The 27,763-nt window shown below is 38.8% G+C and overlaps 1 protein-coding gene across 2 annotated transcripts; it reads right to left on the bottom strand.

The window, feature by feature from the left end:
* Nucleotides 1-336: 336 nt before the first annotated feature.
* LOC139758139 (transmembrane protein 209) lies at nucleotides 337-27,283 on the bottom strand. Of its 2 annotated transcripts, none has more exons than XM_071679288.1 (12): nucleotides 27,205-27,283; nucleotides 24,911-25,056; nucleotides 23,400-23,581; nucleotides 20,275-20,520; nucleotides 19,347-19,453; nucleotides 18,869-19,049; nucleotides 14,142-14,273; nucleotides 10,906-11,024; nucleotides 10,252-10,431; nucleotides 8,184-8,342; nucleotides 5,557-5,709; nucleotides 337-1,994 (listed from the first exon to the last, which is right to left on the bottom strand). In XM_071679288.1, exons 2-12 carry the CDS (start codon nucleotides 25,033-25,035, stop codon nucleotides 1,803-1,805), a joined length of 1,776 nt encoding a protein of 591 aa, XP_071535389.1. In that variant the 5' UTR covers nucleotides 25,036-25,056; nucleotides 27,205-27,283; the 3' UTR covers nucleotides 337-1,802. The 2 variants fall into 2 exon arrangements, with proteins under 2 accessions (XP_071535389.1, XP_071535390.1); XM_071679289.1 differs by lacking the exon at nucleotides 27,205-27,283 and adding an exon at nucleotides 27,132-27,151 and having other exon boundaries at nucleotides 1,657-1,994.
* Nucleotides 27,284-27,763: the final 480 nt, after the last annotated feature.

Genomic DNA, 27,763 nt, shown 5'->3' with positions numbered 1-27,763 from the left:
TATTAATGTTATATCAAACACCAGTTTTATAATAACAACTCAACAGTTTTGACACAGTACTAAGTCATTAGTGCTAACCAATTTAAAATACCCATAAAGGAAAACTTCAAGGAGAGGATGGACAACATGGTGAGAGAAATAATCAATGTATATTTTTTTATTACCACACATCTCTCTTACCCTTTCATTACTTACTCGATCAAACCACCTCACACCACATATTGTCCTCAAACATCTCATTTCCAGCACATCCACCCTCCTCCGCACAACTCTATCTATAGCCAACGCCTCACAACCATATATCATTGTTGGAACCACTATTCCTTCAAATAATTATTTTTATATTATTTTTTTTATTATACTTTGTCGCTGTCTCCCGCGTTTGTGAGGTAGCGCAAGGAAACAGACGAATAATATTTTTAATTATACTTTGTCGCAGTCTTCTGTGCTAGCAAGTTAGCACAAGGAAACAGACAAAAGAATGGCCCATCCCACCCACATACACATGTATATACATACACTTCCACACACGCACATATACATACCTATGCATCTCAACGTATACATACATATACACACAGACACATACATATATACACATGTACATAATTCATACTGTCTGCACTTATTCATTCCCATCACCACCCCGCCACACATGAAATGACAACCCCCTCCCCCTGCATATGCGCAAGGTAGCGCTAGGAAAAGACAGCAAAGGCCAAATTCATTCACACTCAGTCTCTAGCTGTCATGTATAATGCACCAAAACCACAGCTCCCTTTCCACATCCAGGCCCCACAAAACTTTCCATGGTTTACCCCAGACGCTTCACATGCCCTGGTTCAATCCACTGCCAGCACGTCGACCCCGGTATACCACATCATTCTAATTCACTCTATTCCTTGCACGCCTTTCACCCTCCTGCATGTTCAGGCCCCGATCACTCAAAATCTTTTTTCACTCTATCTTTCCACCTCTCAAATGACAACAAATATCTGGAGTTGACGAAAATTAGTAGACTGAATGAAATGAGCAATATAATAATGAATGATGATTATAATATGAGGGTGCAAAGCAATTCCTACTATACACCTGGATAAAGTGAAAAACATGTTAGCAAAACACATGAATGATAATAATTGAAAACCATCATATACAATCACGTAACAGAATTATAAAATGAAAAAACAAATCATGGACAATCTTCTTGGTAACTGTGCATGTAAACCAACATCTATTTATATCAAAGTTCCCTAATTGGACTTTTCTTTTGTCAGCTCACGTTCAGTGCTGATAATGTTGCTTTTCCCCTTTCTGTTGTGCAATTTAACAATAACAAGAAGCAAGATCTCCCTGGTTGTTACGTCAATTGCATGTACTCTTTTCCCATTGATATTCTAACGATGGATCAAAGTAGTGTCTTAAAAATGCATAATTCCCATCCATAAAAATTCTTTCTGAAGTACAGTAAATGGTCACTTAAATTAGCATTTATATGAATATCATACAATTCCGAAGATAAAAGCAAGTCAGGTATCACACTAGTATTTGCCTTTACTAGTCCCCTATCACACATACAATCACACTACCTTCATTCTGATAACCAAGGCAAAATACATACTGCCAAAGACATGACATGACATGATACTGTGAGCAGAAGCTGTTACAATAACCTATGTTACATGGAAATGACAATCACAGTTAGGCACCCCTTTCTCCATAACACTATGTGTATGATATGCAAATAATAACAGTGAATGTGTGATTTACAATTGCTCTTAAAAGCAATTACTCTCCTCTTTTCAGCTGCTTCGAACAACCCAAGAGAGGTTTACTCCTGACATGGTGAGATTGATATTTCCAATTCGTGAATGCTGTTGATGAGTAACAAAATGAATGAAGAGCAACAGGGCATGGGTGAAGTTGTTACGACCACTGCCTACCTCACATTCTTCCTCCTGAGGAAGAACTACCTTCACATGGGGCGGGTTTATCTGTAGGGAAAAGTTCAAGGAATGGTCATTTATGTGTCATTACAAATTGTTTCTATCTATTAATATTGAATACATACTGATGCTGTATAACAAAAGGATCCCAGGAGACACCAGCAAAAGAATTCAGACAGTCTAAAGTTGTAAAAGTTAAGCTACAAAAGTATTTGCATCATAAAAACAGAAATATATATGGAGGAAAACCAAGACAAGGAAACTGAAAGAGAAAATGGAGTGGAAGAATTATGAGTAACAGATGGAGGAAAAATTAATTTTGAACATTATGTTACTTTTTGTTTCAACATAAACCTTAACCATACATCTCCAGATCTTGAAAACCCTTCTTAGGTTAAACTATGAAACTCTTATATTGCTTACAGAGGTAGATCAAGTTCAAAGTTAAACCTTCTGACAATGGGGCATAACTCTGGCAAGCTCGAAACTAGTTACTCATGGATAACATCTTAGGCCATTCAGTTCTACAGGTGACAGGAACAAGTTTGGATTTGACCTGAATCATAAAGGTCAGGTCAAGTACATCTTCACAAAAGATGTGATTCCTCATGATGGATATGACTATGGACAAAGCAATTCTTCTTTATCTGCCACGATATACAAGTAACTCAGAAAGTGTCTGATCTCTTAAGTCTTTGTGTTCCACTCTAAATTCAGCCTGATTGTAACATCTTACTAACTACTTAGGATTTTTACACTGATGAGGAATGATGGTGAGAAGGTAAATTCTTCCATCATTTGAGCTGGAATACACCAGAAAACCTTTTCTGCTAAGTCAGTAAATCTAGGTAGTGCTAGGAAAAGACAACAAAGGCCATATTGGTTTACACTCAGTCTCTAGCTGTCATATATAATGCACCGAAACCACAGCTCCCTTTCCACATCCAGGCCCCACAAAACTTTCCATGGTTTGCCAGACACTTCACATGCCCTGGTTCAATCCACTGACAGCACGTCGACCCCAGTATACCACATCGTTCTAATTCACTCTATTCCTCGCACAACTTTCACCCTCTTGCATGTTCAGGCCCCGATCGCTCAACATCTTTTTCACTCCATCTTTCCACCTCCAATTTGGTCTCCGACTTCTCGTTCCCTCCACCTCTGACACTTATATCCTCTTTGACAATCTTTCCTCACTCATTCTCTCCATGTGATCAAACCATTTCAAAACACCCTCTTCTGCTCTCTCAACCACACTCTTTTTATTACCACACATCTCTCTTACCCTTTCATTACTTACTCGATCAAACCACCTCAAACCACATATTGTCCTCAAACATCTCATTTCCAACACATCAACCCTCCTCCACACAACTCTATCTATAGCCCACACCTTGCAACCATATAACATTGTTGGAACCACTATTCCTCCAAACATACCCATTTTTGCTTTCCGAGATAATGATCTTGCCTTCCACACATTTTTCAATGCTCCCAGAACTTTTGCCCCCTCCCCACCCTGTGACTCCACTTCTATGGTTCCATCGTTGCCAGATCCACTCCCAGATATCTAAAACACCACTTCCTTCAGTTTTTCTCCATTCAAACTTACCTCCCACTTGATTTGTCCCTCAACCCTACTGTACCTAATAACCTTGCTCTTATTCACATTTACTCCCAGCTTTCTTCTTTCACACACTTTACCAAACTCAGCCACCAACTTCTGCAGTTTCTCACCCGAATCAGCCACCAGCACTGTATCATCAGCAAACAACAACTGACTCTCTTCCCAAGCTCTCTCGTCCACAACAAACTGCATACTTGCGCCCCTCTCTCCAAAACTCTTGCATTCACCTCCCTAACAACCCCATCCATAAACAAATTAAACAAACATGGAGACATCACGCACCCCTGCCGCAAACCAACATTCACTGAGAACAAATCACTTTCCTCTCTTCCTACCCGTACACATGCTTTACATATAAACCCCGATAAAAACTTTTCACTGCTTCTAACAACTTGCCTCCCACACCATATATTCTTAATACCTTCCACAGAGCATCTCTATCAACTCTATCATATGCCTTCTCCAGATCCGTAAATGCTACATACAAATCCATTTGCTTTTCTAAGCATTTCTCACATACATTCTTCAAAGCAAACACCTGATCCACACATCCTCTACCACTTATCAAACCACACTGCTCTTCCACAATCTGATGCTCTGTACATGCCTTCATCTCAATCAATACCCTCCCATATAATTTACCAGGTATACTCAACAAACTTATACCTCTGTGATTTGAACACTCACCTTTATCCCCTTTGCCTTTGTACAATGACATTATGCATGCATTCCGCCAATCCTCAGGCACCTCATCATGAGTCATACACACATTAAATATCCTTACCAACCACTCAACAACACAGTCACCCCCTTTTTTAATAAATTCCACTGTAATACCATACAAACCCGCTGCCTTGCCAGCTTTCATCTTCCGCAAAGCTTTTACTACCTCTTCTCTGTTTACCAAATCATTCTCCCTAACCCTCTCACTTCGCACACCACCTCAACCAAAACACCCTATATCTGCCACTCTATCATCAAACACATTCAACAAACCTTCAAAATATTCACTCCATCTCCTTCTCACATCATAACTACTTGTTATCACCTCCCCATTAACCCCCTTCACCGACGTTCTCATTTGATCTCTTGTCTTACGCACTTTATTTACCTCCTTCCAAAACATCTTTTTATTCTCCCTAAACTTTAATGATACTCTCTCACCCCAACTCTCATTTGCTCTCTTTTTCACCTCTTGCACCTTTCTCTTGATCTCCTGCCTCTTTCTTTAATACATCTCCCAGTCATTTGCACTATTTCCCAGCAAAACTCGTCCAAATGCCTCTCTCTTCTCTTTCACTAATAATCTTACTTCTTCATCCCACCACTCACTCCCCTTTCTAATCTGCCCACCTCCCACGCTTCTCATGCCACAAGCATCTTTTGCGTAAGCCATTACTACTTTCCTAAATACATCCCATTCCATTTCAGAGCTGTGATTGGATGATTCAGACAACTGGGAAGCCTTTTCTCACACAGATCACTTAGAATTTCATGTCAATGTCCAACAGTCCTTGAATAAAACACCTAGAATAGGAAAAGAAAGGCAAGATTTTAAGGAAGTAAAAAACTTGTTCCTTAGAGAGAGGCAGGTCATGACTGTGACCATTAGTAATAACATGAGACAGTAGAGTTTCAAAGCTTGGGAATACATGGAAAAAGAATGACATCACAACTGACATTGGACACAAAGGAATAATTTCAAACAGTGACCTGTTAAGTGTTGCCAACCACAAGATCTTTATGCTATAAAGATAATTCAACTTTTAATTTTAAACTCTGTGTATCACAACTGTATGTGCATTGCGGTTATAATTCCTAATTGTAGAACTCAAACTGTACTGAAAAGCTATTGCAAATTCTAGCAGGCAATACCTAATAGAGTTCTTTGACAGTTCTGTTTGTTTCAAATGCCAGTAATACCATGATATACACACGCTATGAAATGTACCATATGTGAAGTAATTTCAAAATAGATACCTGACTAAGATATAGCAGAGGCCTGCTTGTGGGTTTTGGAGGTTTCTCAGGGGCTTTAATTATATGAGTGCTCGAGAACATGCGACCCTCTGGTTGTTGGATATCTGGTGGCAACTGACGATCCATATACATGGCAAATAAGTGCAACAATATCTGAAAAGAGAAAGCCAAAGGAAATTTAAGTAATTCACAATACAACACCTTATTGCAAGTATACCCTCTCAGACAAACTTCTCAATGCACTGAGGACCTTAACACACTCTCCCACCATATTATCCACTTCAGCCCCCATAGTTCCATCTGCTCTTAAGTACCTAACACACTCCACTTCCTCCAGGTCCTCCCCATTCGAACTTTCACTCAAAGCATCCTACTTTATCTCTCTGCTACACCTCATTACCTTACTGTTTATATTCACTCAAGTTTCTTCTTTCACACAGTCTCCTGTAATCTCTCATCACCTTCTTGAGATTTTCCCTAGAGTATGCCACCAGAGCTGCATCATATACAAACAGCAACTGATTCACCTCCCATACTCCCCCATCTCCCCAGCATCCCATAGATCTTCCCTCATTCTAAGACCCTTATATTCACCTCTCTGTCTATAAACAGATAAAAAAACTAGATATCACAAACTAACACAGACTGAATGTTCAGGCCCGGAGCACTCTATGCCTTATTCACTCTCCTTTCTTCTATCACCAATTTGGTCTTCCATTTTCTCCTTGTCTCTTCAACTTTTAACACACATGTCTGCCTTGTCAACCTTTCCTCACTCATTTCTCCCCAATTGTCCAAACCATTTCAACATACCCTCTTCAGCTCTCTCAACCATATTCTTATTTTCACACCTCTCTCTCTTACCCTATCATTTGTTAATAGCATCTCCTCACCTCACATGCTGTCCTCAAACATTTGATTTTCAACATATTTATCCTCTTCCATACATTCTCATCTATAGCCCTTGCCTCACATCCATACATCACCACTGGGACTACTATACTTTCATTTATGCCCATCTGTGCCCTCCCAAGCAGTCTCTTTTTCTACATATTCCTAAGTGCTCCCAGGACCTTCACCTCCTCATCCTGCCTCTGTTTCACTTCAGCTTCCACGGTTCCATTTACTGCCATGTTTGCTCCCAAGTATCTAAAACACCCCACTTATTTTAAAATCACTCCCATCAAACTCACAGTCCAAATAACCTGTCTCTTGCCTAATTTACCCTAACTTTGTGCTTTTATATCATCCCAATCTCAGACGTCCACTTCTGACTCACCTCCCAGGCTCCCTAATCCAAACAGACCACATACCTGCTCCTCTCTCCATGTCCCTTACATTCATCTCCCTCATCATCCCATCCATAAAAGTTAAACTACCATGGTGACAAAACACAACCCTACCAAAGACCTATCTTCACTTGAAACCATTCACCCTCCTCTATTCCTCCTCATACACCCACATACACCTTACTCTGAATAAAAACTCTTAACTTCTTTTAGCAGCTTTCCATCCTCACCATATATTCATTCACAAAACCTTCCAAAGTCAACCCTACCATGTGCTTTCTCTTGGAAAAGAAGCTTGTATGCAAAGATTCCATGACACACAAGTGCAAAAATAGCACAACGTGAGAGTCAATGAAACATGGGGAGTTGGCAAGGAGTGGATAATCTTTGTGGAAGAAGTGCTTATGTGCGTGGATAAAGTGTGTGTGTATGTATGCAGAGGACGAAGTATCAGAAAAAGCAGTGACGGGTAGAATGAGGAAGTTTTGCTGCTAGTGAAAGAGAAAAGGAGGTATGAGGATAGCACTTGCACATAAGAAGTGAAGGTGATTAGGTGGTGTAATAAACATGTAGCAGGTCATGAAGAAGGTGCAGGTATTGAAAAGATAGGGTAAATAAAAGATAAAGTAAGGATGCATCAACAAATTTCAAAGAGAATGAAAAACTGTTTTGGAAAGTGAATGGTTTGAGAAAAAAATCAAAACAAATGGGAAGAGATTAGGAAGTCATACCATGCAAGGAAAAGGTAAAGAGATGGAGTGATTAATCTGGACAAGTGGATATTAAACAACAGGGTGGCAGATATAGGGTGTTTAGGATATGGATGTATAAGGAAAAAGTCATGGCGAATGGTATGGTGAAAAGAGGGAAGGTGGTGAAAGGTTTGTATTAGATGGTATAGCAAAGCAGCTGCATTGGATGGGATTGCAGATGAAATTTCATGAAACTGTTCAAAAGAACTATTGATTTTCAATGTATGCATAGCCCAAAGTGAAATGACTGAGGATTAACAAAATTTATGAATTGTGCCATTATATAAAGACTAGGGAGATAAAAATGAATGCTCAAATTACAAGTACTCTTGAGTTGCCTGGGAGAGTGGTGAGAGAGGATGGTGACATGGGTACAGCATTAGACTGAGGAGCAATCTGGATTCAGGAGAGGTATAGGATGTATGGACCAAGAGTTTGCATTGAAAAATTTGAGTAAAATATACTTGAAGAAACGAAAGGACATGAGACATTTTTGGACCTGAAGAAAGCTTATAAAAAGCTTTGTGAAAGGTGCATATGACATAAATCTGAGAAAAAAGTAAATAAAACAATTCCTGTTAATTACAGCAGTATCAGTTGGGTATTCCTCTTTCCAAGGTTTGCCGTTGAAAGTGCTACTACCACCATTCCAACGGTATGCAGAAATAGCCCCACCAGCACTCAACTCCCGAAGACGGTGAACTAAGTAGTCTTGGTGAACTGTCACATCAAGGAATGGGAAAACCTGGTAAAAGATATATGGTGGTTACATATTCTGATACAACTTTGCTGAAGACAATTTTTCACTTCAAGTATAATCATAAAAAGGTGGAGTCCAGTAATGCCTTTTCCTCGAATCACTACATTACTCAAAGTTTTGGTTTTGACTGATGAAAAATCAGATCTCTGCTCTAGACAAAACTTTGTTTGCATTTCAGAAAGCACTGCTAGGTGGAGTGTTAAAACACTTTTACCCAATAAAAAAGGAGTACTCAACATGATTCAACTCCTTTGATCATCATAAAGCATAAGAGGCTGCAGATGCTCATTCACACAGACTCAACCATACAGCACCCTGACCAAATAAATGCTATCATGGCATGGAGGTGAGACGGTATAAAATGGCTAGAAACCCCCATTCATTCAATGATTGTTGGAGTTAGCAAATTGGACCTATTACTGTCAGGGATCAAGATATGGTCTTTTGAAATGGAAAAGGAGAAGGAGGGGATGGGAAAATATATGAATATTCATGGGTCTCTAACTCTGCTAGAGAATTGGTTGTTTATCCTTCAGAGTGGACATTTCTAATCTACAGACTAAGGCCTTCAAGGATGATACCCATTTTTGGGAGAGACTACCCATATTGACAATTTGCCCCAACCTATGATGGTGGCACAACCAATGCAACAAAAGGTCAAGTAGATCAAAACAAATACATTCAAACAGAAGTGAGTGTCAAATGCCAAAATTCCATTCTGCTAATTTCATCCAATGAGAAGTACTTTAAGAGTTATGGCAGAAGCCATTTCTCTCCATTAAGGGCTCTGACAGTGAAGCAAATACTAATTCTTTTATATTACTGGATATGTTCCATGCTGATAAAGGCTTGGAGAAGCCTGGAGGGACTAACAAAATTTCTCCTACATAAATACTTTAATTTGGTTATTGCACTCATTTACAAACAAGGCACCAAAGAACTGGAATACACAAAAGAAATGAAGAAAATCATCCCTGAAAATCAGCTTTGAAAATTCTTGTTTCATTACAAGTAGCAAGGTACCAATTATCATTTCCAATTCCCCATGACCTGCCGTCCACCTTTGTTGTATGTCTTCAACTATCAAGTCAACTTGTTCATTACTTAAGAAATTGCAGTAATATTTCAACATGCTCTAATTTTCATCAAATGTGAAAGTAAGTGTTATTACCAGCAAAAGCAAATGGTTGGGCAGCCACAATATGTTGGGATAATCAGACTTGTGTACAACCCATACCACTATCTGGATGACCTGAGTCAGAGCGAGTCTCCTCATCGGATGACGTATCTTCACTTGTTTCACTGCCTGATTCCCCGTGTTGTAACATTCATTACTAAATTGTCTTCCACTTTTCTCACACTAATATATAAACCTCACCACACTCTCTGACCTATAGTCCTGCCCGCTGAGTGTGGATGGTTTCCTGAGTATTGTGGGATTCCCAAAGATGAGGCTCTGGCCCGGTAGTCCCTTCTATGGGAATCCAGCAGTGCTCAGGAATTAAGTCAAGTCCAAGCAGGTTCACAGGTCAAAATGTGTGGTCCTGCTAAGCATTTGTCTGTGAGGTGAGCATAGGGCTCAAGTGTGAAAAATTAATCTTGGGCACTCAGGGAGCTCACCATATCTACTGGGCTGGGCCATATATCAAGAAGTGTTGTGATGTGTGTGGGTTTGTGAAAGGTAAGTGTATGACAATGCCATACACATAATCCACTCAACAACTACCTCATGGTCCCTGATTTGTTTTCTGGCATAAATATGTTCTGATTCACTGAAAATCACATGGAAAAGGTTTCAAAATTCTACAATGAATATATCTCTGGCTGAAGTTAGACAACAGTACTACAACTCAACCCAAGCGCAATGCTGTTTCAAATATCATTAACAACTTACATCAGCTAACTGCTTGAGTCCAGATATATTTTGTGCTGTCTTCTTAAGCTTGTCAACACCAACACAACCAATCTGTATCTCTGGTGCTGCTGCCCTCAAAGCCTTGTTGGTACTGTCAATATCTTGCACTAGAGGAACTAAAAGGTTGGCAGACATCCAAATCCGCAAATTCTCTGTAAACTAAATCAACAATAAACAAGTGCATTTAAAGAGAAAATGTATAAATGCTTATTGTCATATAATAAATGCACAATATTTAACTTTTCACAGACAAATCTACTTAAAGTAACTTAAAATCTAAAATGATCAAAATCCCTTTTGTCATTAATTCATTTGTCTTAAGGCAAAATTACCATAAAATATTTTTCCAGATATCATTCGGTGCATTGCAAATGAGTTTAACAGGGAATAAACAATGACTCTGAAGGAATATTTAAATACAATGATCTTCTATGATTATGAAAAATGGCTTTTGTGATAACAAACAGGTTAAATCCAATTACAAGAGTACACAAAAATTTCTTGATAACCATTCTTTTGATTTCCCATAACAGTAATTCCAAATGAAACTGAGGTTATTTGGTTTAAAGCGATATGAACATCAGCTGTTAAAGAAAACTATCATGAGCAGATATAAGAGAAAAGTTGCAATACCTGGAAAAGCTGTTCAGGAGTGACATTTCTCTTGCGCCATATTTTGCTGACACTGCTACTGCACATTGCAGATGTCTTTGAGTCATCACTCTTGCTGTCCTCTGAGTTTGTTTCTTGACCTGGTGATACCAAAAAAGCTCTACAAAATCAGTTGTGCAAAAAAAAATCTTAATAATGCTAAAAGCATTATTTACATAATTACCTGTCGGGGGGGATTTACAATGAAAAAATTCATGTAAACCTAGTAACAAGGCTTGTCTAATACACTCTTATTCAGATGCCGGAAAGGCAGCAGGTTTGGATGGTATTGCCGTGAAATTTATTAAAAGAAGGGGTGACTGTATTGTTGACTGATTGGTAAGGTTATTTAATGTATGTACGACTCATGGTGAGGTGCCTGAGGATTGGAGGAATGCTTGCATAGTGCCATTGTACAAAGGCAAAGGGGATAAAAGTGAGTGCTCAAATTACAGAAGTATAAATTTGTTGAGTATTCCTGGGAAATTATATGGGAGGGTATTGATTGAGAGGGTGAAGGCATGTACAAAGCATCAGATTGGGGAAAAAGTTCATGTAAACCTAGTAACAAGGCTTGTCTAATACACTCTTATTTATACACTGGAAAGGCAGCGGGTTTGGATGGTATTGCCGTGGAATTTATTAAAAAAGGGGGTGACTGTATTGTTGACAAATTGGTAAGGTTATTTAATGTATGTATGACTCATGGTGAGGTGCCTGAGGATTGGAGGAAAGCTTGCATAGTGCCATTGTACAAAGGCAAAGGGGATAAAAGTGAGTGCTCAAATTACAGAGGTATAAGTTTGTTGAGTATTCCTGGTAAATTATATGGGAGGGTATTGACTGAGAGGAGGAAGGCATGTACAGAGCATCAGATTGGGGAAGAGCAGTATGGTTTCAGAAGTGGTAGAGGATGTGTGGATCAGGTGTTTGCTTTGAAGAACGTATGTGAGAAATACTTAAAAAAGCAAATGGATTTGTATGTAGCATTTATGGATCTGGAGAAGGCATATGATAGAGTTGATAGAGATGCTCTGTGGAATGTATTAAGAATATATGGTGTGGGGGGTAAGTTGTTAGAAGTAGTGAAAAGATTTTATCGAGGATGTAAGGCTTGTGTATGTGTAGGAAGAGAGGAAAGTGATTGGTTCTCTGTGAATGTTGGTTTGCAGCAGGGGTGTGTGATGTCTCCATGGTTGTTCAATTTGTTTATGGATGGGGTTGTTAGGGAGGTGAATGCAAGAGTTTTGGAAAGAGCTTGGGAAGTGAGTAAGTTGTTGTTCGCTGATGCTACAGCACTGGTGGCTGATTCATGTGAGACACTGCAGAAGCTGGTGACTGAGTTTGGTAAAGTGTGTGAAAGAAGAAAGCTGAGAGTAAATGTGAATTAGGAGGTAAGTTTGAATGGTGAAAAACTGGAGGAAAAGAAGTGTTTTAGATATCTGGGAGTGGATTTGGCAGCAGATGGAACCATGGAAGCAGAAGTGAATCATTGGGTGGGGGAGGGGGCGAAAGTTCTGGGAGCGTTGAAGAAGGTGTGGAAGTCGAGAACATTATCTTGGAAAGCAAAAATGGGTATGTTTGAAGGAATAGGGGTTCCAACAATGTTATATGGTTGCGAGGCGTGGGCTATAGATAGAGTTGTGCGGAGGAGGGTGGATGTGCTGAAAATGAGATGTTTGAGGACAATATGTGGTGTGAGGTGGTTTGATCGAGTAAGTAATAATAGGGTAGGAGACATGTGTGGTAATAAAAAGAGCGTGGTTGAGAGAGCAGAAGAGGGTGTTTTGAAATGGTTTGGTCACGTGGTGAGAATGAGTGAGGAAAGATTGACCAAGAGGATATATGTGTCATAGGTGGAGGGAACGAGAAGTGGGAGACCAAATTGGAGGTGGAAAGATGGAGTGAAAAAGATTTTGAGTGATCGGGGCCTGAACATGCAAGAGGGTGAAAGGCGTGCAAGGAATAGAGTGAATTGGAACGATGTGGTATACCGGAGTCGATATGCTGTCAATGGATTGAACCAGGGCATGTGAAGCATCTGGGGTAAACCATGGAAAGTTGTGTGGGGCCTGGATGTGGAAAGGGAGCGGTGGTTTCAGTGCATTATACATGACAGCTAAAGACTGAGTGTGAACGAATGTGGCCTTTGTTGTCTTTTCCTAGCGCTACCTCGCGCACATGTGGGAGGAGGGGGTTGTTATTTCATGTGTGGTGGGGTGGCGATGGGAATGAATAAAGGCAGACAGTATGAATTATGTACATGTGTATATATGCATATGTCTGTGTGTATATATATATGTATACACTGAGATGTATAGGTATGTATATTTGCATGTGTGGACGTGTATGTATATACATGTGTATGTGGGTGGGTTGGGCCATTCTTTCATCTGTTTCCTTGCGCTACCTCGCTAATGCGGGAGACAGCGACAAAGCAAAGCAAGCAAGCAACTCTAATTCTAAACATTTATTTACCTCCTCACGAAACAGTCTGAAATTCAAAGTTCTCATTCATTTTCTCCCGAGATCTTATTTGCTTTCCTTCTGCTTATGCACCCATTCTTTTAACTCTTCTTGTCAAAACTTTATATTCTCTATTCTACACTGCCCTCCATTCATCACTGCTTCTTGTAGATTCAGCTTCTTTCAAACTCACAAATCAATCATCTTAATCATCATTCCACTCTCTTGTACAACTCTCTCCATAACCTATTCAAAACAAAAGCATCATTGTGGTACATTCTATGCAAATAATGACTTCTTAAGGATACCTCATAAACAAGTACATGAAAGTGTTCACTTCTGTACTCTTAATAATTTTAGGATATAATCTATAAAAGTACTACTAGTCTAAATACTGCTGACAACTGTCAAACATAGGATATCTAAAATAATTCCTATCAGGATAACAGAGAGATCACTGACAAAGAAAGTTAACAGAAGGTAATGAGGAAAAAAGAAATATGATCAAACACTTCATGTATTAATGAAGAAGCACGGTCAAAACAAGTGCAGATGCAGACATAGATGAATGACTGGTAGGAGTTACATCATGGTTAGTATATTTCTGAACTGCATATGGGTGATTTTAATTCTGCCTCCCAGATGTTATGGTATATATGGTCCATAAGCTCAGATGAAGATACTTTAATACTTAGGTGAAAATTTTCATCACATCCATAAAGAGGAAAACCTCCTACATGAGTCTAGCTTACCTATATCTTTGGTAGCACTCTGGTAGACATTTTTGCGAAGGCTGTTGCCCTGGTCAGAAAGCTGCGAGTGCGGGGATGTTCCATACACCCACAAAGAGCTATTCATGCTGCTATTACTTTCCGACTGGGACACTGTAGGGAAAGTATTCATCTATTACCTTTAACACCATTTCTACCTACATAAGGTGGATCAAGAGAAATTACTGATCAGTTTCTGAACACAGAGAGTAAGATCAAAATATATAATTTTTATATTTATTCATTGTACTTTGTCACTGTCTCCCGCATTAGCAAGGCAGTGCAAGGAAACAGATGAAAGAATGGCCCAACCCGTACCCACATACAAATTATATACATAAATGCCCACACATACAAAGTATACATACAATGACATTATATATATATATATATATATATATAAAATATATATATATATATATATATATTATCCCTGGGGATAGGGGAGAAAGAATACTTCCCACGTATTCCCTGCGTGTCGTAGAAGGCGACTAAAAGGGGAGGGAGCGGGGGGCTGGAAATCCTCCCCTCTCGTTTTTTTTTTTTTTTTTGATTTTCCAAAAGAAGGAACAGAGAACGAGGCCAGGTGAGGATATTCCCTCAGAGGCCCAGTCCTCTGTTCTTAACGCTACCTTGCTAACGCGGGAAATGGCGAATAGTATGAAAGAAAGAAAGATATATATTTTTTTTTTTTTTTTTTTTATACTTTGTCGCTGTCTCCCGCGTTTGCGAGGTAGCGCAAGGAAACATATATATATATATATATATATATATATATATATATATATATATATATATATATATATATATATATATATATATATTTTATATATATATATATATATAATGTCAATCGCTCCAATTCACTCTATTCCTTGCCCTCCTTTCACCCTCCTGCATGTTCAGGCCCCGATCACACAAAATCTTTTTCACTCCATCTTTCCACCTCCAATTTGGTCTCCCTCTTCTCCTCGTTCCCTCCACCTCCGACACATATATCCTTTTATCCCTGGGGATAGGGGATTAAGAATACTTCCCCCGTATTCCCTGAGTGTCGTAGAAGGTGACTAAAAGGGGAGGGAGCGGGGGGCTGGAAATCCTCCCCTCTCGTTTTTTTTTTTTTTTTTTTTCCAAAAGAAGGAACAGAGGGGGCCAGGTGAGGATATTCCAAAAAAGGCCCAGTCCTCTGTTCTTAACGCTACCTCGCTAACGCAGGAAATGGCGAATTGTTTGAAAAAAAAAAAAAAAATATATATATATATATATATATTTTTTATTTATTTTATTATACTTTGTCGCTGTCTCCCGCGTTTGCGAGGTAGCGCAAGGAAACAGACGAAAGAAATGGCCCAACCCCCCCCCATACACATGTATATACATACGTCCACACACGCAAATATACATACCTACACAGCTTTCCATGGTTTACCCCCGACGCTTCACATGCCCTGCTTCAATCCACTGACAGCACGTCAACCCCGGTATACCACATCGCTCCAATTCACTCTATTCCTTGCCCTCCTTTCACCCTCCTGCATGTTCAGGCCCCGATCACACAAAATCTTTTTCACTCCATCTTTCCACCTCCAATTTGGTCTCCCTCTTCTCCTCGTTCCCTCCACCTCCGACACATATATCCTCTTGGTCAATCTTTCCTCACTCATTCTCTCCATGTGCCCAAACCATTTCAAAACACCCTCTTCTGCTCTCTCAACCACGCTCTTTTTATTTCCACACATCTCTCTTACCCTTACGTTACTTACTCAATCAAACCACCTCACACCACACATTGTCCTCAAACATCTCATTTCCAGCACATCCATCCTCCTGCGCAACACTCTATCCATAGCCCACGCCTCGCAACCATACAACATTGTTGGAACCACTATTCCTTCAAACATACTCACTTTTGCTTTCCGAGATAATGTTCTCGACTTCCACACATTCTTCAAGGCTCCCAGAATTTTCGCCCCCTCCCCCACCCTATGATCCACTTCCGCTTCCATGGTTCCATCCGCTGCCAGATCCACTCCCAGATATCTAAAACACTTCACTTCCTCCAGTTTTTCTCCATTCAAACTCACCTCCCAATTGACTTGACCCTCAACCCTACTGTACCTAATAACCTTGCTCTTATTCACATTTACTCTTAACTTTCTTCTTTCACACACTTTACCAAACTCAGTCACCAGCTTCTGCAGTTTCTCACATGAATCAGCCACCAGCGCTGTATCATCAGCGAACAACAACTGACTCACTTCCCAAGCTATCTCATCCCCAACAGACTTCATACTTGCCCCTCTTTCCAAAACTCTTGCATTCACCTCCCTAACAACCCCATCCATAAACAAATTAAACAGCCATGGAGACATCACACACCCCTGCCACAAACCTACATTCACTGAGAACCAATCACTTTCCTCTCTTCCTACACGTACACATGCCTTACATCCTTGATAAAAACTTTTCACTGCTTCTAACAACTTGCCTCCCACACCATATATTCTTAATACCTTCCACAGAGCATCTCTATCAACTCTATCATATGCCTTCTCCAGATCCATAAATGCTATATACAAATCCATTTGCTTTTCTAAGTATTTCTCACATACATTCTTCAAAGCAAACACCTGATCCACACATCCTCTACCACTTCTGAAACCACACTGCTCTTCCCCAATCTGATGCTCTGTACATGCCTTCAACCTCTCAATCAATACCCTCCCATATAATTTACCAGGAATACTCAACAAACTTATACCTCTGTAATTTGAGCACTCACTCTTATCCCCTTTGCCTTTGTACAATGGCACTATGCACGCATTCCGCCAATCCTCAGGCACCTCACCATGAGTCATACATACATTAAATAACCTTACCAACCAGTCAACAATACAGTCACCCCTTTTTTAATAAATTCCACTGCAATACCATCCAAACCTGCTGCCTTGCCGGCTTTCATCTTCCGCAAAGCTTTTACTACCTCTTCTCTGTTTACCAAATCATTTTCCCTAACCCTCTCACTTTGCACACCACCTCGACCAAAACACCCTATATATATATATATATATATTGGAAAAGATCACAATTTTGCACGTGATCAAGATATTCCTATGAGTCCACGGGGAAAATGAAACACGATAGTTCCCAAGTGCACTTTCGGGTAATAATCACATCATCAGGGGAGACACAAGAGAGAAATATGACAGTCAGCTGATATACATCGAAGAGACGAAGCTAGGACGCCATTTGGTAAACATGTGACTGTTTTGGACAGCATGTACATATTCAAACATGCTGCCTTCATCCATTCCCGTTACCACCCTGCCACACATGGAAAAATGCATCCCCCCCCGTGCACACTCGAGGTAGCGCTAGGAAAAGACAACAAAGGCCACATTCGTTCACACTCAGTCTCTAGCTGTCATGTATAATGCACCCAAACCACAGCTCCCTTTCCACATCCAGGCCCCACAAAACTTTCCATGGTTTACCCAGATGCTTCACATGCCCTGGTTCAATCCACTGACAGCACATCGACCCCGGTATACCATCGTTCCAATTCACTCTATTCCTTGCACGCCTTTCACCCTCCTGTATGTTCAGGCCCTGATTGCTCAAAATCTTTTTCACTTCATCTTTCCACCTCCAATTTGGTCTCCCACCCCTCCTAGTTCCCTCCATCTCTGACACATATATCCTCTTTCTCAATCTTTCCTCACTCATTCTCTCCATGTAACCTTTAACATTATTTGAGAGAAGTGTAAGAAGGGAAACAAGAAAAGTAACAGAATGACATGGTAACAGCTATGTTCTAAATACATACATACATGAGACATATCAAGCATAACTATGATGGAGAAATTACAACAGTTAAAAGGTTCTGAATGATATTGATTGACCAAGGATTTTCAAACTGCTCTGTGAACTGACAGTGTTCCAAGGAGTGTGTGACAAAATATTCATTGGCTCAAATTTATGATTCTTACTCTCTAAATTCTATCATTTTTAGAGTTTGAGAATCTTTTTCTTCAGGCTGAGGGTGTTCGACTCATTTACAAATCTTCTATGAAACAATGCCATAGCCCTAATATATACTGCCCTTTCAGCCTAGGTGAGAAACAAAAACCTTATTTGTAAACACATCACAGCTGATGGCCATCAACAATGCTCTGGCAGATCAGGTGAATCAATCAATGCTCAGACTTGGTGTTCTTAATTAAAGAATGTTATGACAATAGCAGTGGTTCTTAAACTAAAGGAACATTAGAAGATTTCAGGGAGGGCACAAGGGGTTCATGGTAAATGCTGGCCTAAAGGGTGATCAATTATAAATGTATAATAACAAATAATGCCTGAAATAAAGACAACTATTGTACACTATATCTCCACTGCCTCCACCCCATCCATTCAGCATCATAACAGACAGAAGCAGTGGAAACTATTCTACTTTTTTTCTCTCTACCTATAGAAAAGAAAAGATAAAAACAGGGGAAACTATCTACTTTTTGGAGTTTTCCTCTACCTATTGATGACATATTGACAGAGGAAAATATTCTACTTTTGGGTATTCCTCTGTTTATAGATAACATTTGTACATTTATAACGGCTTATCTTGGGTTTGTGCTTCTCTCTCTCTCTCTCTCTCTCTCTCTCTCTCTCTATCATTTGAACAGTTAATCATCTTCAAAGCTGACACTGATACTCACTGATTTGCCGAAGCTTCTCACGCTCCTTGTGCTGCTGCAGGTAGTTACGTAACCCTATTTCATCAGTGATGGGAGAACCATGTATATTGGGAGACATAGGACTACCAGTACTACTACTGGAACGGTAACTCAGAGGCGAGTCGAATAACTGTGACTGCGAGAACAAGTGCTGCTGTGGACTCTGTAATGTGATAAAATAAACATAGTGATCAAGCATTCATATGAACAACCAATTTGTCATGCTTTACATAATATCAAGCGCAATATTACAGTACCTGTGCCCAATTTCTTATTGTGACGAAGTGCTCTCTCAGAACTCAAAGGGCTTTATCCACAGGTGAGAAATGCCTAGACAGATCTATTACTAAAGATTAATTCAAATGTAAAAAAGATGCAACCATAACATAGGAAGATTCTTCAAGAACTATCCTATAAGAAAATGACATAAACATATCTAATAAAGATAATTCAGACTAACCCTTATGACACCATAGGACGAATCCAACAAAGATGACTCACGATGGTAAGTCCAAGAGTCTGCTGTGACAGAACCACTGCTGCTACTTGACAGACTCATGTTCAGTCCTGTGGTGAAATAACACAACAGAAGTTTAGGGGATGACTTGCTATCAATGGCATGAACTAGGGCACACAAGGAGGTCTGAGGAAACTATGGAATTGTTTGTGGGGCATGGTTTCAATGCATTATATATGACAGCTACTGAGCATGTGAGTGCAGGAGGCATTTCTTCATCTATTCCCACTGACTTGGGCATTGGCAAATATGTATGGAAAAAACTGTTTTAAGAATGTTTTCTATAACTCTCACGTTAATCATTAATATAAAATTTACTTCCCCTATCTACAATGCACATCTTATGATACATCAAGCTACTAAACATTCTTTCTTTGCTAATGACTCTGTGGTGTGCATGAAAGACTGGATAATATAACTAGAGGCTTTAATAATGAAACTGCTTGTGAGAGTATATGGGCAAGTAGTTTGGAAAAAAAAAGTGCATTAGGGATGAATAATGTCACAAAGGTTGTGTAATATATACATGGATGGCACATTACGTAAGTCAAAGGGAAAACCTCGATGCTAGACTTGATGGCTTAAAATTCTGCCTTTGTCAAATTCGTCATTTCTCCGTACTACCAAAATAACAATGTCAAAATTCTGGCCTAGTTCAGTTCTGCTACGTCAAGCTTCTGCTTGGTGCCTGCAAGAAAAATACTGCTAAAATCCATTACAAAAGGTTTGAGACCCATGTCTTTGATACTGAAAATACAAAAGCTTGTCAAAAATTCTTTGTTGGATACCATTGGTGAATATGTCTTAACTACAAAAAGTGGGTCAAGAAAAGATTAGACAAGATAAGTTTCATGCATGACAGGATCTTTACCTGGACTGCTGACTGAAGAACCTGGGTTTTGTGGAGATCTTGGCAATGAAGCAGGGGAAGAACCACGACAGTTAGTAAGATTAGCCCATGACCCAGCAGACATGTTGATTGGGGTAACTGACCCTTGTGGAGTCATCGGCAATGGGTTTCGCAATGAAGCAATGAAATGAGAAGATAGAGAGACAGATTTGTCAACAACAGGTGTTGAACAAGCTTTCTTTGGAGTTGCTGGCTTGAATCCAATATCTGTGAAAATAAAAGAAATGAAATATCACACACATTAACAAAATTCAATATAAATATCATATTATATTATACTTCGTCGCTGTCTCCTGCGTTAGCGAGGTAGTGTGAGGAAACAGACGAAAGAATGGCCCAACCCACCCACATACACAATACATAAACGCTCACATACATACCTATACATTTCAATGTATACATACATATACATATATACCCATAAACATATGTATATAGCATTTATGGATCTGGAGAAGGCATATGATAGAGTTGATAGAGATTCTCTGTGAAAGGTATTAAGAATATATGGTGTGGGAGGGAAGTTGTTAGAAGCAGTGAAAAGTTTTTATCGAGGATATAAGGCATGTGTACGTGTAGGAAGAGAGCAAAGTGATTGGTTCTCAGTGAATGTCGGTCTGCGGCAGGGGTGTGTGATGTCTCCATGGTTGTTTAATTTGTTTATGAATGGGGTTGTTAGGGAGGTGAATGCAAGAGTTTTGGAAAGAGGGGCAAGTATGCAGTCTGTTATGGATGAGAGAGCTTGGGAAGTGAGTCAGTTGTTGTTTGCTGATGATACAGCACTGGTGGCTGATTCGTGTGAGAAACTGCAGAAGCTGGTGACTGAGTTTGGTAAAGTGTGTGAAAGAAGAAAGCTGAGAGTAGATGTGAATAAGAGCAAGGTTATTAGGTACAGTAGGGTTGAGGGACAAGTCAATAGGGAGGTAAGTTTGAATGGAGAAAAAGTGGAGGAAGTGAAGTGTTTTAGATATCTGGGAGTGGATTTGGCAGCGGATGGAACCATGGAAGCGGAAGTGAATCATAGGGTGGGGAAGGGGGCGAAAGTTCTGGGAGTGTTGAAGAGTGTGTGGAAGTCGAAAACATTATCTCGAAAAGCAAAAATGGGTATGTTTGAAGAAATAGTGGTTCCAACAATGTTATATGGTTGTGAGGCGTGGGCTATAGATAGAGTTGTGCGGAGGAGGGTGGATGTACTGAAAATGAGATGTTTGAGGACAATATGTGGTGTGAGGTGGTTTGATCGAGTAAGTAATGATAGGGTAAGAGAGATGTATGGTAATAAAAAGAGTGTGGTTTAGAGAGCACAAGAGGGTGTTTTGAAATGGTTTGATCACATGGAAACAATGAGTGAGGTAAGATTGACAAAGGGGATATATGTGTCAGAGGTGGAGGGAACGAGGAGAAGTGGGAGACCAAACTGGAGGTGGAAAGATGGAATGAAAAAGATTTTGAGTGATCAGGGCCTGAACCTGCAGGAGGGTGAAAGGCATGCAAGGAATAGAGTGAATTGGAACGATGTGGTATACCGGGGTCGATGTGCTGTCAATGGCCCCACAAATCTTTCCATGGTTTACCCCAGATGCTTCACATGCCCCGGTTCAATCCATTGACAGCATGTCAATGGATATGCTTAAATAAAAATAAAAGCACTGAAATATGTTGAACATTAACCAAATACTTCTAATACCCTTAAATAAATGACCTCATATATTAAGCACCAGGTAATCTAATTTCACACATGAAATTCTCCTTATTCCTGCTCATTATACAAGTGTCATAATCGTAAACAGTTAAGAGAAGTAATGTACAATATAATGTTAGAACAAATTGGGGCATTCAGGGCATTCAATGCCAAACTATGACTTTTAAGAAAAATATAATATCATAAAGTGCAACACAAGTCTTTGCAAACTAAATTCCCATCCTTTGGCCTTTCTACTTTCCTGAGTTCTGTATTGCGTAGTTTTCACTCAGGCCATTCCGCTGCAAAAATGTAGTCAACACTGGGGCAACATCTCTCTCTTCCCAATCAACAGTAGTGTCCCCCAGGGTTCTGTCTTTCTGCCTACTCTTGTTTTTTCTCTTCATAAATGATCTTTCTTCTACATCCAATACTCTTCACTCTTATTTTCACAAAGTCACTCTACTTTCACTTCCCCTTCCATCCCTACTCTGATACTCATTCTTTTTCATAGTGAACACATTTTCTTTCATAATTCAGACCTGTGTAAAACTGCCAAATGGGGAAACTGTAACCTGGTTAAATTCATAAGCACTTTGTAAACAAAATGAACAACTAGATGTGCAGAAATATTGAACTGAAAAAATCAAGACTGTGCTTGCTTTAACTGTTTACATCACCAATGGTGAAAACAATGAGTGAAATACATAAAGACTGTTCTTGCTGAAGTGGTAAACATCCATTGACTGTATAAAAATGGATATCAAACAGGGTGGGAAACAAAGAGCATCTCCTCTGTTTATCACTCAGCAATTCTTTGCAAGAATTACATTGTTACTGACTACTATGGTAGCATTCTGACTATTCATGTACTTAGAATTACTGAACTCCTTAGACATATGTGGCAAGAATTATTTAGAAAGAGGCGCTGAGCAGATTTTTGCAAAGCTGAGTAAATGCAATAAGGATAATATAACCAAACGTTAACTAAAAAGAGACATGGAAAAAATGTATGAAATATCATGAATCTAAAAGAGCCATGAAATGAAAAAGTGATACATTTTGGGCAAAATGTGCATACAACACAAATGAATGTAAGATGTTCAATAATATAAGTGCATGGCATGAGAATAAAAGGGCATGTTATATGAAAGTATAGTCTTACATATAATAAATACGTGAGCACTTCAGAGATGTGAAATGCAATCAACAGTTCAATTCTTATGATGATGTTTACATCTAAAATAAGGAAAAGACAATCAGAATTTCTATTAAGGATGTCATGTGGTAGGAGGAAATATCAAATGACTGATACTAGCATACATTACCCTCTATCTAAATCAAAACTCAGACAGTAATCACCAAATACAGTTTTACATGCAAAATTGAAGAAACTTGCACAAACCTGTTTCATTGACAGATAACAGAGATCGTTGTTTATCAGTAATTTCAATAGTGGTGAGGGTGAAGAAACTCATAGCATAATTAAACAGCAGCTTTAACAATATGAAGGTGGCTATCACACACAGGATGAGACAGGACCACCACCAAAGTTTATTCCTCCCACTCACAGTCCCACCATGCTTCCTGTTGGCAATAATCTCCATATAGCAATGCTGGGGATCTCGAAAGAATACAGTCCTCACCTTAAGAACTACAGTATCTATTTCTAACATCCTAAATATGAGTATTTATACTTTTCATATACATATATAAACTCATAAAAAAAATGTCTTAATGTACATACAGTAAACAAAACCAAAGGAATAAAATGCTACTTTCAGGTTAGTAACATTATACACAAGTTAAATATTCATATATCAATTTAAGACTTTAAAATATAACTTCTTACTACTTCTTAATTTTCACAGAAATCCTCATTCAGTTCTACACATGAGAAATTGACATTAACTATTAGGTTTGTACTCATTAAATCTAAAATTCATCAGTAATTTTGATGAAAAGAAAGAAAAGAATATATATATATATATTTTTTTTTTTTTTTTTTTTTCAAACTATTCGCCATTTCCCGCGTTAGCGAGGTAGCGTTAAGAACAGAGAACTGGGCCTTTGAGGGAATATCCTCACCTGGCCCCTTCTCTGTTCCTTCTTTTGGAAAAAAAAAAATGAGAGGAGAGGATTTCCAGCCCCCCGCTCCCTCCCCTTTTAGTTGCCTTCTACGACACGCAGGGAATACGTGGGAAGTATTCTTTCTCCCCTATCCCCAGGGATATATATATATATATATCATCCCTGGAAGAATACTTCCCATGTATTCCCTGCGTGTCGTAGAAGGCGACTAAAAGGGGAGGGAGCGGGGGGCTGGAAATCCTCCCCTCTCGTTTTTTTTTTTTAATTTTCCAAAAGAAGGAACAGAGAAGGGGGCCAAGTGAGGGTATTCCCTCAAAGGCCCAGTCCTCTGTTCTTAACGCTACCTGGCCCAGTCCTCTGTTCTTAACGCTACCTCGCTAATGCGGGAAATGGCGAATAGTTTGAAAGAAAGAAAAAGAAAATATATATATATATATATATATATATATATATATATATATATATATATATATATATATATATATATGTGTGTGTGTGTGTGTGCGTGCATGTGGACAGAATACCAGTAGTCCAAGTGAGGGTGAGGCAGAGAGAAAAGACAGAGCTACCTGGGTCAGACGAGTGCAACTTTACAACCAGTGTAGTGTTGAATAAGCAGCTGTCATTAACCCTCAAAATACCCAAGTGGTTAATACAGGAAATATACCTACCTGGTCGTTGACTACCTATCAACTACTGCATATAAATGTTTACAGAAAAAAATTAGGTAAAGAGAAAAACAAAAAGCCTTTACGGTACAATTCTCAAATAATAGTTTTCTGTCATCTAACATAATTACTGTCAAAAGATATAACACAAACTCACAGATCATGCACCAAGATGGCGATGAGGAGAACAATGAAAACAGCCCACTTCTTGCATGATGCGACAGTCTGGCCAGCAGTTTTCCGCGACAGAACTTCCTGAACCAGAGTTGACACCTGTGTCATCCTGTAAGCAATGGGTAATACCTGAAAAGAAGACACTTGCAAAAATTCAAGGTGTTCTGGAACACCTTGGCAGTTTGACAAATATATATATATATGAAAGCCAGATTACAAATGGGTACCCTACTTCATAGCCTAATTAAATGTTCCATTGCATGAAAGGACCCTACATGAAAATACTAATGCTAAAGTATGACTGTGCTCAATAGGAATCATTCTGCAAAGCCCCTTGTCATGAAGAGCAGCATAAACCCCTGATTAATACACATACATTACCAGCTACATCTGATAAGCTAACATCCAACTAACATTTCCTGAACTTACCAAGGTTTACAACAGAAATCTAACAAAGGCCTACACAAGTGCTGTAACTACAAAGTGCCATATCAGCAAGGATGTGTAATGTTTATAGGTTTACTGCCTGCGGTCATATATTGAAAACAAGGTAAATGTTAACTGCTAATTAAAGCTGGGTCAGGTTTCCTGTAGTGTTTCACCTACTTCTGTATTAATGATGCCCATACTTTCCCAATTTTCATAACCCCCTTCAGCATTAAGTTATTCATATCAGTCACTTAAGAGGTTAAGGAGTATATTCATGTATTGTGTTGAGTTTTAATAACTTTTTCACCAGTATTTATGCTAACCCCACAATTACCTTGTATTAACCCTCACCAATCTCCATTCCACAATATCATAGTTCCGTCTGATGCTCCAAATCTTGTTCTGTGACTTTTACTCAGCACCAGTCTGGCAAGGAATGGCTATTAGCTTTCAATGTCGTGTGATTCTGTTAGAATTACATTCTATGATATCAAATGAAACACTTGTAGTATATCTAGGAAACTGTGTTGTTAATCAAAATATAATAGTAGAGAAAACACTTGTAAGGAAACCAACATAAACTATGAAAAGCACAGTCATCTATCAAAAGGCTGATACATATATTTTAGCTTTGGGATCTTTCCTCTACTTTTATGGGTTTGTTATATTAAACCCACAAAATCAAGAGTGGGTTTTTTTTCATTAGCACTGTTATCTTTTATATTTTACAAAATAACAAAATAGCACAGAGTCATGATGGAGAGGAAAAATCTGAGGATCCTGGGGTAGTTATAAACATGTAATTAAAGCTGTTACTCATAATTTCCCTGCACTTCCAAGCCCTGCCCACTTTCTGGGACTTCATATGAAAAGCTACAGGTAGAACCAGTCTGTATCAAGCCAATAAAGTTGGGTAAATTGCTTAAAGGCTATCAATTAACGGACTAATTTTCTTTTTGCCATGTGTCAAATGATGATCAAACATCATAAAAATGTAATCCCAATAGTGCTAAGCCACACTTCTTGCTATGTATCGAAAGACACTACACTAACCTACCCTAGGTAATCCAACCTAATTCCCTTATCCAATCTAATCTAACTTAGAATTGCTAATATAAACTAACACTATATCAGTACATCTTATAACTAATATCAATATAAATACTTTGTGAAGAGCTCTCCGCTGACTACAAGAAATTTTTAAACTTCCCCCGATATACAAAACTATTTTTGCCTTATTAAATCTCACATAATAAAATATATTGAACCAAATAAATCATGCTCCACAGGTAATCCAGTAAGCAACAAAAACTATATACAGCACCTAAATCCATTTCCAAAAATTACTTTTGATGCAGATCTGAAATGGACTACTTCTAACCCCACATTTTCCCCGCAGTTCAGAACTCTCCCCTCTTGTAATTTATTACCTAAAGATAAATAAACACACAAGTTAATCAAGCACCGCCATCTTTATTGGACTCTTCAGACAGCAAACTACCATTCCTATAGAAAACACATGCAACATACTGTATTCCCGGCATGCCCCTGAGGTAAATCTTTATAATCTACAAGAAACACCACCAATGCAATACAAAGTTAATAATATTCTAAATTCTAATTTTTGGTGCCCTCTAAGTGGACCTTACCCAAATCAACAAACCACAACCTTTCCATTCATTTTCAGTAACTCATATATGCATATATGAACAAAGTGCAATACAAAATCGTAATCCTAAAAAATCAATAATTCCTCTAATAGAAAAGCTTCTTACCTTAACTCAAGTAAGTGCTTAAAAAGTGTCAATTACTCATTTCAATACAGATAGTGTGAGTAGACATACATACCCGTCTCAGTTGTCAGCGCGTGGTAAACAAGGAATGAAACGCTTTGAATTTCCAACGTGCTAAACTTACCGAGGCTTGCCGCAATTTTTTTTTTTTTTTTTTTGCATGTGGTTGACAGCAAGTACCTGGGAAATTAGTCAAAGATATACATACATATCTTAGCATATGATAATATTACTGTAGAAATATGTGATTTTATCTGTTCATATACTCCGTTATTGAATTATTCTTGCCAAATATCCTTGGTGCGAACTAGTTTCTTTTAGCGAACTCAAATCAAACACTATTGATATTTACTTGCTTGGAAATATCATAAAACGCGTTAAATGAAAATTATATATATATGAATGTTCCACAGAGCAAAATAAATCCTTTTAAACTAACCCATGATAAATCACTTGGACTTTATACAGTTTTGAGGGAAATTCGCATGTATTTGTATTTGTACCGGGACAAAGTTTTCAAGTTGTAAAGCCCCCATCTCTTGAACAGTTCCATGCAAATGGTGAAGATATGATACATTCTGGTCAAGTCACAGTGACGAAGGAGGAGCAGCAAC

This window comes from Panulirus ornatus, chromosome 29 (genome assembly GCF_036320965.1).
Source record: "Panulirus ornatus isolate Po-2019 chromosome 29, ASM3632096v1, whole genome shotgun sequence".
NCBI classification, from domain to species: Eukaryota; Metazoa; Arthropoda; class Malacostraca; order Decapoda; family Palinuridae; genus Panulirus; species Panulirus ornatus.
Note: the sequence above shows the minus strand (reverse complement) of the source record. Positions and strands in the feature narration are given on the sequence as shown.